General features: G+C 44.7%; 1 protein-coding gene across 1 annotated transcript in view; it reads left to right on the top strand.

The window, feature by feature from the left end:
- LOC124606925 (dual oxidase maturation factor 2-like) overlaps positions 1–14,321 on the top strand; it is a 713,401-nt gene that overhangs the window by 630,332 nt on the left and 68,748 nt on the right. Inside the window, exon 6 of the mRNA XM_047139039.1 lies at positions 7,494–7,705. Coding sequence (XP_046994995.1) covers positions 7,494–7,705 — 212 coding nt within the window. The remainder of the gene's footprint in view (positions 1–7,493; positions 7,706–14,321) is intronic.

The following is a 14,321-nucleotide window of genomic DNA, read 5'->3' as shown; positions in this document are numbered from 1 at the left end:
TCGAAGGGAGCGATTATTAGAGTAACTGCAGAGTTATTTGGACCGAGCAAATAAGTTCCGTTGAAATACTTTTTCTATTCGTGATGTCTATCATATAAACTACAGAGGGCAAGAAGAAATTGGGGTAACATCTCATAATGACCCACTGATGCATGTATAACGGAAAAGGAGTCTGCATAAGGAAGGTTGACGGAGATTTCTCGCAAGGGAGGTACTGCGCGTCGCCTCTATTTATGAGTTATTGTAATGAGGTTATCCAACTAAATTATTTTAACTACTTTCTCCCTCTTTTAGCCATCATTCCAATAATTACGCTAAAATGAATCTTTGTGTAGGCCCTTGACCGTTACAGTTATGAAGGCTCCCATTTCCTAACGTAGTGGCAAGCAGTTTGCAAAGCTAACAATAAATAATCAAAACTACACATTCACAGTAATGACTCAATGAAGGTATTCCTGCTTAGTATTAAATCCAATTGTTTCATCCTCAACACTGCTGTTTATTAAAAATTGACCGATTAGTTACTCTATCTAATCACAGCAGTTGTAGATGTTGCCTCATACTCGTATCCACAGCCCCAATGTATTTTGTGAGGATCAAAACCACATTGCCCTCCACAGAGTGTTTAATTTATCGGAATAAACATGTCGTCGATGCACATCTGTATTTCAAGAGGGTCATGAATTAAAACTAGCTAATAAAGCAAAAAAGCGTTGAAGTAGAAGTTCAATTTGGTCCAGTAATTGAAGCAGAAAGATTTTGACGTTCGATATGGGTGTTTTATGAAATAACCACTGAACTGTCATGATTCTTGCTGCTATTTTACCCAGGTTCGCAAAATACGTAGTCTTAATTAAATAATGCTGCCCAAATAGTTCCAGATTGTCAATAAGTTGCACGTGTTTTATCACTCGGTTCACAAACACTACCTAACACGATCCACGTCATAGATCTTTCCTGCAGAATCTGCTCGCACCTGCAGTTGGTGTTGAACCCACAACAGGTGGCCAGAGTGACACACCGATTAGCAGTCGCGGGGCTTAACTACTCAAATTAAACTCTGTCCTACAGGCCCTCGAAGGCCCAACGATACCGACTGACCGCCGTTGTACTCAGTCCATAGGCGCCACAGGATGCAATTAGTGAGTGGCGTGTGGACAGCATACCCCTCTGCCTGCCGTATGTCAGTTTACGAGGCCGGAGCCGCTATTTCTCAATCGAGTAGCTCCTCAGTTTGCCTCTTAAGGGCCGAGTGCACCCCGCTTGCAGACAGCTCTAGGCAGACCCAGACGGTCGACCATCCGAGTGCCAGCCAACCCCGACAGCGCATAAATTCTGTGATTTGACAGGTATTATCACTGCGGCAAGATTGTCGGCAAAGCCTACCACTGCTTTATTGTAATATCATCTCACGTCGAGATGTAACAATTAGAACAGCGTTCCTAGAGGGAACAGCAGGGGACGCGACACTGGGAGTAGCACTCGCTTCCGCCTTTTACCTTCAGCGTCGCGACTTCGACACCGATGCCCGCTGCTGCCCCGGTTATGCACGCCTCACCAGCATGCTGGTCGCCTCCGTCCTCACCCGAAATAAGCGTCCCCAGAGACAGGGATTTTGTGGCTCCTCTCTATCAACGATTAATCTGGGCTCCGTACCGTAAATCACTTTCAAACCGTTCCTTCCAGTCGAACTGAGTGCCTACAGCGTATCGCCTCAGTTGCACTGCTGGATTCGTGGTTTCCTGTCAGAAGGATGCAGTTAGTGGTAATTAACGCAAGTCATCGAGTGAGTCTCGAGCGATATCTGGAGTTCCCTAGGGAAGTGTTCTAGGCTTTCTGCAATTTCTGATCTTTACAAGGTGTAACGGATGTAAGTGTAGATATTTCTATTGGTGATTGAGTACTGTGTACTGAAAAACTTACAAGAATAATGTCATTTTCGGACTAATAGTTATAGCTATTACGAGTCGAATGTTTTTAGGGTGTTTAGTACCTCCAAATTCTTGTGGCAAGAGCAAGCCATTAATCTTTATCTTCCCCCGGGCAGCAGGTCAGGTGTTGAGGTGTGAACGCGTGGACACATAACGTTAAATCTATACTGATAGACGTAGTCCTCTTAGTGGTGCAGTTACGACCATGCAGGAGACATCAGGTCGTAAAGTTTGTGGGAAGACTGTTCGACAAGAAGAAAAACAACCAACATACTGATGTCTGTGTGTACAAAGGTACCACTTATCAAAATTTTTGCACTTCTACACATTACACTCCGTATAAACGATATAGGAGATAATCTGATTAACCCTCTTACATTGTTTGCACATAATGCTATCACTTACCATCTAGTAAAGTCATCACAAGACCAAAACTATTTGCAAAATTACTTAGACGAAATCTTTGCGTGGAACAAAAAGTGGAAGCTGACCCTAAACAAAAAAGTGAAGTCCTTCACACGAATTCTAAAAAATGCTTGGTATTTTATTCATCTTCAGCAACTGTAGCTATATAACCGAAATGATCAGCAACCTGTTGCATAAAAGAAATTTCATTTCCTTAAAATATTTGAAAGTATCCTTAAGGAAATAAAGTTTGTTTTATGCAACTGGTTAATGAGTATTTCGATATAGAAAAGGTGTTAAAATTTTGGGTTACACAATAAATCACACAAACTAACTAGGGATTACAGTTCGAACTATTTAAATTGGAACCATCACACAGAAAATATTGTGAGAAAGCAAGCAATAGACAGTGTTTCATTGGCAGAACACTGAAGATATAACAAATCTAGTAAAGAGGCCGCCTGTGGTATGGTTGTGCGTCCTCTTCTGGAGGAGTGTTGCGCGGTATTGAATCCCCACCTTCCTGTCGAATATTTAATCGTAAATTGCAGAGTAGTCAGGTAGACGTTTATGTAGATAACGCATTAAATCAGTCAACAATTAAAGCAGAGATTTGCCTGATTTTGGTAGTATAGAAAGTTTTCGAAAGAAGGAAAGGAAGGAATGAAGATTAGGATTTCATGTTCAGGGGAACATCATAAGAGTTGGAGCGACAAGATCGGATTGCGTAAGGATAGGGAACAAAAACGGTATTCTTGTTCTGAAAGGAACTGTTTTGGCGTTCTCCTTAAAATGCTTAGGGAAGTCACGTAACGCCAAGAGCTGCATAGCCGGAAGAAGATTTGAACTACGCTTCTCCCTAAAGTGAACGCTGTACCTTAACTATTGCTTGTGTGAGCTCAGTGTCTCAACTATGCCTACATTTTGACAAGTGTGGTGGCGCGGTGGTAAGACATTAGACTCACTTCCGGAGTGAGGGGGAACGGGGGAGTCGGAAGTCCCGTCTGGTCATCCAGGTTTGGACTTTTCTTTGTTTCTCGTGACAGCTTAAGGTAAATGACGGAACAGTTCCTTCGAAAACGACACGATCGATTTCCTTTCTCATCTTCACGAATCAGAATTGTCCTTAATCTGACGTTGTGGTAGAGGCAGGGCCAAAGGACGCGAACGTGTGAAGCTGAGCGTTCTTGACTATGAAACTGGGAGAGGGAGTAGTCCTGCCACGTTTCGTGGAGACGTCAAAGAGTACAGCCTATTCATTAGGATCTGCAACAAGTGCAATACAGCGTATCTCACTAGTATCTGCAACAAGTGCATTACATGAATTTTCCTCGACGGCATGCTACCAAAATCTTCACCACTGCGACATAAAACATCGAAATTTTCGTTAACGGGGTACGTTTGATCTTGAGAAAACTCATTACTCCCTGTAACAGGTACGGGGTTTTTCAGGTGATACGCACTTTAATGAGTAGATATCACGAGGTGGAAGACAGAAAAACATGTTTCTGTTCTTCCTTATATATCTTATAATACTGCCAATTACAAGCAGGAGCATGCTTTTCCCCCAAATCCAACGAAACTTTTCTTTTTTTTAATCTATTTTGTTATAGGTGCTCATTAAAGAGTAGTTCTCATTGAAAAGTGCAAAATTTGGTCTCATCTGCGAATAACCTTCATTCAGTCACGTGAAATCTACATGACAACAGATTAAAATTCCTGCTGAATTACGTGATAAAACCCCTTTTCCAGTACGAACTGCACAAAAAACGTTTTGGTTGACAGGAATAAGAGGAATTTCAGTAGTAATTATCTGACTATCAAGAGACCTATCAGAGACACCAGCGACTGCTTTTTCGATTGAAATCTGCAGTTTTGTCTGGACTTCCACTTGCTCAAGAACGTACTCCAGCACTAGTTTAGAGTAAATAAACCAAGTCTATGAGAGCTTTCCGCTTTCGACTATACACACCGCAGGAAGCATTCCACATGGACCAGGAAGACTTTTTCCACTCCCTCTCGGCGTCCGCTCGCAACCGCCGCCTCACGGACTGTATCGATTCTGGTATGTCGCTTCGGGCCCGCCAGGCAGCGATATTTACATTTTAACGAGAAACCGCGGTGCGACGCCCCCCGCGGGGGCCGCCGTGCCGGCACTAAATAAGAAGCAAGTAGTTCCGGAGCGCAGCTAATGAAGGCCGGTGCCCGGCCATGCATAACAAGCTGACGCGGAGTGTTGCCCGGTAGCCAGCTGCTGGCGGGTCCGGTAGCCAATAGCCAGGCGTGGCCCGTAACAGTACTCCAGTCGCACTTATAGCGAGGAGGCAAGGCGAAACATACTCAACGTGCCAGTGAAACAGAGAGCCATTTGCGTAAAAAATGCACCCTTATATACTAAAAAGTTCCATCCCAAAAGAAACTGAGGGAAAACCTCGCGAAAATGCCGTTGCTCTTCTCGACAAAAATTAAAATATCAATGACTCAGAACATTACCGAAATTAACAATTTAATAGCGCATTACTACCAGAAGTAGACGTATATAAATATATACATGTATAAAATTACCATATGCAGGGTGGTCAGAAACAAAGTGAAAATCTTGTAAGGGTGGTGTGCTGAGAAATAATTATTAAGAAAAATATTCGATACGTTGCACCATTTCTGATTTAATTAGCATTGAAGTTGGCCAATCAGGTCATGGCGCGCACAAATTCAAGCGGCCTGCCAGAGACGGTGTTGCCAAACGTGTTCTTCGTTTGGTTTCCTATTAACGAGCAAGAGAGCAATAGAAATATTGGTCAGGGGACGGTCGCACCCGAGCCAATGGCTGATCAATCTCGTGCGCATCATCTACGCTATGAGAACAACAGACACTAATTGCGTCTCTTTCTGACCACTAAATATAGCTTGAACATTAATAAAACCGACAACCTACAGGGACGTAGTCCTGACTTTCAATGGAGGAAAAAGGTCCTATGAACATTTCTCCGGAGACGGACGTTGTGCGTGCAACGACAACAAATCGACCCGGAACAAAATACGGAGCTGCATCGTATCCACGTCAAAACAGGTGTTTAATGTGGCCTCCATGTGATGCAATGCACGCGATCATACGTCGCATCTTGGATTGCCGCACTCTTTCGCACGTTCCGGCCTCTCTCCGAGTAGCGTCACAGGTGCCGTGAACACGTTGTTGAAGGGTCTGTACACCAGGAGCTGGTTCAGCATACCCAACGCTTTTCATATGTCCCCGGAGGTAAAAATTCAGGGGTTTTTAAGTCAGGTGATCTAGCACATCATGCTACAGGTGCTGCTGTCCTATTCAACGTCCGGGAAAGATGTTGAGGTGTCGGCGAACTGTAATTCGGAAGTGTGGCGGTGCTACGTCTTGCACAAACCACATAATCTGTCGTATTGTCAAAGGCACATTCTCAAGCAGCCCACGCAGTGTATTCCGTAGGAAGTCCACGTACGCTTCTCCGTCGAGGCGTTGTGGAATAATAACCGATCCAAATATGTAGTCGCCAAGAATCCCTGCCAACGCATTGATGCTGAACCGATGCTGATGAGACGCTTCAACCATTTCCAGAGGATTTTCTGTACTCTACAGATGAGATTATGCAAATTGATGATGCCAGTTCTGATAAAGGTTGCTTCGTCGGTAAAGAGGACTGGTAACAGAAATCCCATAGTTGTGATGGTTTGGCGTAAAAACCATCAACAAAATCCTTTCGTAGAGGGAAATCCGATGATAATAATCCTTGCACTCGTTGTAGGTGATAGGAATAGTAGCGGTTGTCATAAAGGGTACACATAATCGTACGCTACGATCGCGGGCTCGAATCCTGCCTCGGGCATGGTTGTGTGTGATGTCTTTAGTTTAGTTAGGTTTAAGTAGTTGTAAGTCTAGGGGACTGATGACCTCAGATGTTAAGTCCCCTAGTGCTCAGAGCTACTTTAACCAACACGTAATCGTAGTTTGGCTACACTATGTTGGCAGGCCAGTTGTCTGTAGCTTGTGCTAGGTCTCGTCTCAATAGCCTGTAGAAACTGGTCATCCAAATCTGATGTACTCACAGTACAACCGCCTTCCAGCACGCTCATCTTCTGAAAGGATCCATAATCACACAAACGCCCTAAACGGGCTTGAAATGTTGATGTGGTCCGTGTCTGGAGGGGTACTTGTTGTGGTACAGCCGTGCTGCCTCTCGACCGTTTCCATCTGGCTGGCAGTACACTAACACCATCACGGTTTGTTCCCGACATGAATACCAGACCATTCTACTGATCACAGAGCCCTTCGTCAGTCACACAGCCTGTAACACACAAGGAACACGCGGTGCGTGGTCAGAGGAACTTCCATAAGCTAGCGACATCTACCGTGGCAACGATGCCTTTCCAAAAGCATGTTCATACTCGTAGAAACTTTTTTCCTCCATTTCCAGTCAGGGAACCGTCCCTTCCGTTTGTCGGTTTTGTTATATTCACCCTGTATAAGGGGTAGTCAAATCAAAACGGGACACATAAAAAAGTAAATAAACTGTTTATTACTTCAAAAGTAATCACCGTAACTCTTAATATGTTTATCTTACTGTGAGACAAGATGCTCAATGCCTTGAATTAAAAAAGACACATAATTGCACCCAGGAAAGCACCTCTTCGTCCGAAGCAAATAGATGGCCAGGAATGTCTTTCTTCGGGGCTCCGAAAATATGGAAATCGCGTGGGAAGTGATCGGGACTGTAAGGAGAACGTGTAAGGGCTTCCCAGCGAAACTAAAGCAGCGTAGTAGAAACAGCCTTGTCAACATGTGGTTCTCATCCTATATTAAGACCCGACATTCCCCATGCAATCTGCGTATTTTTAGAGCACTGAATAAAGATATTCGTGGTGTCGATTTGCTTCGAATGGACAGGTACACTTCTGGGTACAACCATTATTCCGCAGGAAACCACAAACATCCTTTCATTAAGGCATTTGATCGTCATATCTCACAGTGTAGTAAATGTGTTAAGAGTTATGGTGGTTACTCTGGACGTAAAAAACAGTTTACCTACCTTTTTCCATCTGCCTTATTTTAATTTTACTGCCTTTTGAACTTACGATTTAACTGTCTTAATTCACCATAATAAGCGTGTGTTTGGTGTTGTTTGGCAGGGCGGCGCTGGCGTCGTGGGTGATGATGAACCTGCTGCTGGTGGTGGTCCCGCGGTACGGCGCCTACGCCATGACGGTGACGGGCGTCCTGATGGCCGCGTCGGCGCTCACCTACTGGCTGCTGCTGCCCGCCGCCCCCCTCTGCGTGCAGTTCGAGGCGGGCGCGCTGCACTTCGAGTTTGGGTGGTGCTTCTGGGTGGTCATCATCGCCGGTGAGTGCCCTTTTCGCAAAAACATGCTCTTTTTATCACAGTACCAATATGATTCGCCAACTGCCTTGCCGCAGTGGTTACACCGCTTCCCGTCAGAAAACCGAAATTAAGCGCTGTCGGTCTGGGCTAGCACTTGGATGGGTGGCCATCCAGTCTCCCGGGCGCTGTTGGCAAGCGGGGTGCACTCAGCCCTTGTGAGACAAACTGAGGTGCTGCTTGATTGAGAAGTAGCGACTCCGGTCTCGTAAACTGAGAGAGCGGGGTGCCGACCACATGCCCCTCCATATCCGTATCCAGTGACACTTATAGGCTGAGTATGACACGGCTGCCGGTCGGTACCGTTGGGCCTTCATGGCCTGTTCGCGAGGAGTTAATACGATGCGGCTCATAATGAGTTCTCGTGTAAATTGAACCTACCGATACCGGACGTCGGTTTGACCAGTAACGTAATTACGATGTAGTGTATGTCGTCATAAGCTCACAAAAACAATGGGAGTAGAACACGGACAGTATTTCTTTTGCACCTGTATTGTTTTTTGGAATGAAGCTGGTGGTAACAGACTAATCTGTAGTGAAGCTCGAGGATTCGATGGAAAGATAACAGTCTGACTGTGAGTTGCCGAAGCCAACAATGCGATGTTGTGAGAATATAATTGTTGTTAAGGTGTGTATGTCACTCACACTAGAATCTTAATTACGTCACTGATCAAACCGGCGTCCGGTATCGATAGGTTCAATCGACCCTCGGACATTAGTGAGTCGTTTATATTAGCCATTTTGATAATGTATTTGGTCAAAGCTGACAGGAGGAATTGAAGGCTTCATCCATCACGACATCTGTCTACGCCAACCAGCATGGATTGCACAAACATTCGTCTTGCGAAACACAACTCGTACTTTTCTCTCATGACATCCTGAAAGTTATAGATAAAGATAGATGCAATATGTCATAATTTCCGAAAAGCTCTTAACTCAGTACCACACCAGCGCTTATTGAGGGAAGTATGATCATACGGGGTATCAAATGAAATTTATGACGGTACTGGGGATTTCTTGGTTGGGAAGAGGTAGCAGAGAGCTATCGGCAGATGCAGAAATAACTTCAGCTGTGCCCTCAGGCATCAGTGGCGGGAACCCTTGCTGTCCATGTTGTATATTGATGGCCTGAAGCCGGCCGCAGTGGCCGAGTGGTTCTAGGAGCTTCAGCCCGGAACCGAGTTGCTGCTACGGTCGCAGGTTCGAATCCTGCCTCGGGCATGGATGTGTGTGATGTCTTTAAGTAGTTCTATGTCTAGTGGACTGATGGCCTCAGATGTTAAGTCCCATAGTGCTTAGAGCCATCTGAACCATTTTTGATGACCTGAAAGAAAATTTTAAAGGTCACTTCAGAATTTTTGCAGACGATGCAATCTGAAAAAAACTGCGCAAATGCCCTGCGATAGCTGATTAAGCGTCTGTTGTTCACGACCTGGATAAAATTTTAGTGAATAAGTGTAAATTGAAGGTGGAGGGGGGAAGAAAGGAAAGGAAAGTGAAGCGATTACTGACGCCAGTTGCATCGGGACTTTACGCGGAATCAACGGCGACGAGTGAGAATGTGTACCGCACTGGGATTCGAACCCAGGATTTTCTGCTTACTCGGCAGATGCGTTAACCACTGCGCCATCCGGGACACAGCCTTAGCGTAGCTGCGCGAATTATCTCATCGCCGACCCACATTCGCACCGAGCGCCACCTATACGTAGTCTCTGTCCGTTTCCTCCACGCCCGCTACTCAGAGATTACCGCAGGGTGTCGGTCGTATTTGTGCGTCCACACCGAAGACGGTGGTTCCGTTGCCCATCTAGACGATCAATTATACGATATATATGACTACTTGGTGAATGTTCTTTCTGCCATGTCCGACAAAACAGACACCACGCATTCATAGAACTGTATATTGCGACATTAATTGTCTTCCGATACTTCCATCGAAACGGATATACATTATATTGTCGGAATCTTGTCGTAACCAGAGTCGGTAGCAATAAACATGAGTATATGCGATTTAATTGTTGCTAGGACGTTCAGTCGATACCAACAAGCATTCCTATAGCAGTCCGGTCTCAGTACAACTAGTCCGTTCTGCGTGTTAAAGATTTATTACGCTTTTCTTTTACTCAGTGTCGTTGTTTTGTACGTTATTATTAACTGATATTTTAACATTCAAAGAGATACAGTCGTTTCCTTGAATCAGTAGTAACACGTGTGGTCTCATCTCGACAAAGTCATCACCATATTCCCTTCCTGAGGATACTATAGGCCTACACGCTGTACTGAGAACCTAATGCTTCATGTCTGAAGGACCTTCGCTTGGATATGGCATGAAATGGAACACAGTTACCGGAAAGCTTCAATAGAAACATAAAGAAATGAGACTGTGTATCAATACTACTCGTAAATATATTACTTACTAAAGTGCAAGTAACTAGTGAATTCAACGTGCCCAAACAGTGGATACGTTTCCTGCACCGACCACTTTTCTTTTGGGCAGCATTCCTGCAGTGACATCCTCTTTTATGTCAACCTCTTATCTCTGATATATGAAGACGGTATCTGTTCTTTCGGACATGTCCGAAAGAACAGATGCCATCTTCATATATAGATAAGACTAACTGGCCCATTGACCTCCTTCTTCTGTGTTTGATGCACACGCATTGCCCAAACTCTTACGGGACTAGGTAAGATTGTCTGCCGCGAGTAATGAGTGTCATAGGTAGGGGCACTACGAATGTAGTGTGTGGACATTAAGTTGGGAATGTGGGCCTCACGGGGAGCGTGCAAGGGATAAAATCCCTGCAGCCGCACTGTCCTCTGTGCCTTCGATGGCTTAGATGGATAGAGCGTCTGCCATGTAAGCAGTAGATCCCGGGTACGAGTCCTGGTCGGTGCACAAATTTTCAAGTGTCCCCGTTAATGAATATCAACGCCTGTCGACAGCTTAGGGTCTTGATTTAATTATCTTCTCATTCTAAGAGAGCTGCTTAGTCACCGATGGTATTTATTCTTTCGGACATGTCCGAACAGATACCATCTACATATATAGTTAAGGCTAACCAGCCATTGACATCCTTCTTCTGTGCTTGATGCACACGCATTGCTCGAGCTCTTACGGGACTCGGTAAGATTGTCTGCCTTGAGTAATGAGTGTAATGGGTAGGGGCACTACGAATTTAGTGTGTGGACATTAAGTTGGCAATGTGGATCTCACGGGGAGCGTGCAAGGGATAAAATCCCTGCAGTCGCACTGTCCTCTGTGCCCTCGGTGGCTCAGATGGATAGACCGTCTGCCGTGTAAGTAGGAGATCCCGGGTTCGAGTCCTGGTCGGGGCACACATTTTCGACTGTCCCCGTTGATGTACATCAACGCCTGTCGACAGCCTAGGGTCTTGATTTAATTATCACTTCATTCTTATCTCTGAGTATTACTTTCGTCCAACCCAATGTTCTCAACTAATAATTGGACATATTTGTCACTGTCTTCCCCACAGTTCTACAGTTCTCCAACCTCTACAGTTCCCTCTAATACAATGTATCTTACTGCTGTCTTAACATATGTCGTATTACCCTGTGCCTCCTTCTTACAGCGCCGTCGACACATTCTTCTGTAGCATCACACCTCAAACGGTTCGATTCCCTTTTTTCTGGTTTTCGCACAGCCCGTGATTCACTCTCATTCAGTGCTACGCTTCATACGTACTATCGCAGTAACTGCTTCCCCAAATCATGGCCAATATTTTATCAGGAATGCCCTCTCGGTCCGTGCTAGTCTGCACGAGAGCAGATCGCTCTAATTTGCGAGACCGTGGCAATCATTTGCAGCATGACAGGTATTTTCTTGAGCTTCCGCCAATACTTTGTTTGACTGTGTCAACACTGTAGCTATGTTGGAGGAAGGATTTTCGAGAATTTGCTTTACATGTTAGCTGAGAAAAAAAGTGTTTAAATGTATGTTTTTTTTCCTGCTCTTGCATCTTATAGAACCGGCCGGAGTGGCCGTGCGGTTCTGGGCGCTACAGTCTGGAGCCGAGCGACCGCAACGGTCGCATGTTCGAATCCTGCCTCGGGCATGGATATGTGTGATGTCCTTAGGTTAGTTAGGTTTAATTAGTTCTAAGTTCTACGCGACTGATGACCTTAGAAGTTAAGTCGCATAGTGCTCAGAGCCATCTGAGCCATCTTATAGCACCACATATTTAGTTTCCTACCGCAGTGCTGGTTCTGCAGTACACCTTTTCATATTGACAAATTATTGGCTTTACGGTATTTTTAGCTTAGTTTATGGAGTAATCAAGCTTCACATAGTAAACATCACATAAAAATCCCGTATAACTTATTTAGCCATGGACAGGAATTTAAAATTTGTCAACATCATAGAGTATCTTCAGCTAATTTATTTAATAATACGCTCTTGAACAACAGACATTAGCTTGAGAAAATTAGTTTGAATGCACACACTTATGCGAATTTGTGGCTCCTTTGGCTCTTGTTTTATATTCTTAGATGCACAACAGTGCATATACGACCGATGGTTGTCTAGAAAATTTTACTTTATTGAGCCTCCCCTACCTTGCTCTGGAATTATTAACTGGCTCTTTCTATCCACGTTGCAGGAGGACCCACCGTTTGATGGGCAAACCGAAACAAATCACTGCGGTATGCGGTATTTTTCTTCACACACACAAAACATTGCAATAGGTAAAAGTTACGTAACATAAATAAATACTACAACTGACAGGGCATAGAAATCTGACCCTCGAGATTTATAGTTATTCATAGGTCGATCAAATTATACAGTTACACCTGGCTGATTTGGTTTGAACGCTTATCGAAGTAAATACGTTGGGATGATACGAGTTTTGCGGTGAAATGTTGTTACTTGCTGCGCAGTGGGTAGTGTTTCATTCCATCCTGTGGTACCCTTATGAGCCGCCTTTTCCAATACATCGCGTACTTACCGCCTTCTGGAGGCGATCCGCGTAACCTCCGACGTCAGTATCGAAAGAAGCCGTCTTCTTAATTTCGCGGAGCTCGGGGCCCGTTCATGCCGTGCAGTACAGATGAGCGTCGGTGGTAATCAAGTGCTCTCCCGGAAAGGAGCAGTGCTTCATTTGGTCGGTTCCCCAAATTCGATTGAAGGCGGCCGTGATTGCCGGCTGGCGGCGGTGTTTGCGCTACATGCGTGCAGCGGAGCGGTGTCCGGCCGGTCGTTGCGAGCTACGTGTAAGAATTCTGGCCGGCGAAGCTGATTGGCATAATACGGCCCGGCGCCCCGCGACGGCAGCCTGCCGCCAGAACCGTTGCGTAAGGCGCGGAGCCACCCGACAGCCGCCATAACGCGGCCGGATTCCTGCGGGCGCCACTTCCCCTCTGCCGTATTATGTATTTCCATGTGTGCCGCACTGTCTTGTAGTCTTACACATTTTCTCTTTATTACAGCTGTGAAGAAACTCTAATTTACTGTTTTAGGGACCTTTTCTCTCGCGTCAGCTTCTTACAACCTAACCCGTGCTGTCAGATTTAATCTCTTCTGTACTGGTACTGTTATCCTCGAGACGCTGAAAAGGGAAAATTGTCTAATTGATGGTGCTTTCGGCATTTAGCTGTTAATTAATTTATTTCTGGATATACTGTCGAAATAACAGCTTTTGTCACCATTATGAAGTGATTCTCAAATTAATTTATACATTTCAGCATTTTTACTTCACTACAACTTCGTAATTATTGCTATGGAAAGCCGTACAGAAAGTACTGTTAAAGAAGAATGTCCTTTCGTTTGTTTGTTTGTAATTCGTATAAATCTACAGTTTTATTCCGATCTTGATGAAATTTTGCACACTTTACCCGCAAGGTAAAAGGAAGATACGATTTTGTAATCTGACTTGAAAGATCTATGTGTGTAATATATAAAGCGGGAAGATTGTTACCGAAAACGCGCGCGCAAGCGATACACATACACACACACACACACACACACACACACACACACACACACACACACACACACACACACACGCGCGCGCGCGCGCGCGCGCGCGCACACACACACACTCAGAGAGAGAGAGAGAGAGAGAGAGAGAGAGAGAGAGAGAGAGAGAAATGAGAGAAACATAACCAAACATGTCGGAAAGCACTTGACCGATTTACTTCAAATTTGTAATGCAGATGAAACAATGAGAAAAACTAATGAAAAATCAAAAGCCTAACAAAGAAATGTACCGTGGTAAACTGACTGTAGTTCCTATCGCAAGAATAAATTACAGTGGCAATACCCGTCTTGGATATAGTGCAATCAGACGTCACTAGATCGCGGGACGAGCGAAAGCTAGAGAATTTGACAGAAATATGGTTGCAAACTCTTATTTATTGATTAAGTACCGTTGTTACATGTGATATATATCCTATAAGATACTTTAATCCGTGTTTCACAGTTATTTTTATTATGGAAATCCACAATACCATGCAAACGCTAAGGCAGGTCGTGGATATAGTACCAACAAAAGTCAAAAGATCGCGGGCCGATCAAAAGATCGAACAGAACCCGAGATATCCCGAACTGTGACGGAAATTGTTCGAA

This window comes from Schistocerca americana, chromosome 3, assembly GCF_021461395.2.
Source record: "Schistocerca americana isolate TAMUIC-IGC-003095 chromosome 3, iqSchAmer2.1, whole genome shotgun sequence".
Classification (NCBI taxonomy): Eukaryota; Metazoa; Arthropoda; class Insecta; order Orthoptera; family Acrididae; genus Schistocerca; species Schistocerca americana.
This window is presented reverse-complemented; position numbering and strand designations above follow the sequence as displayed.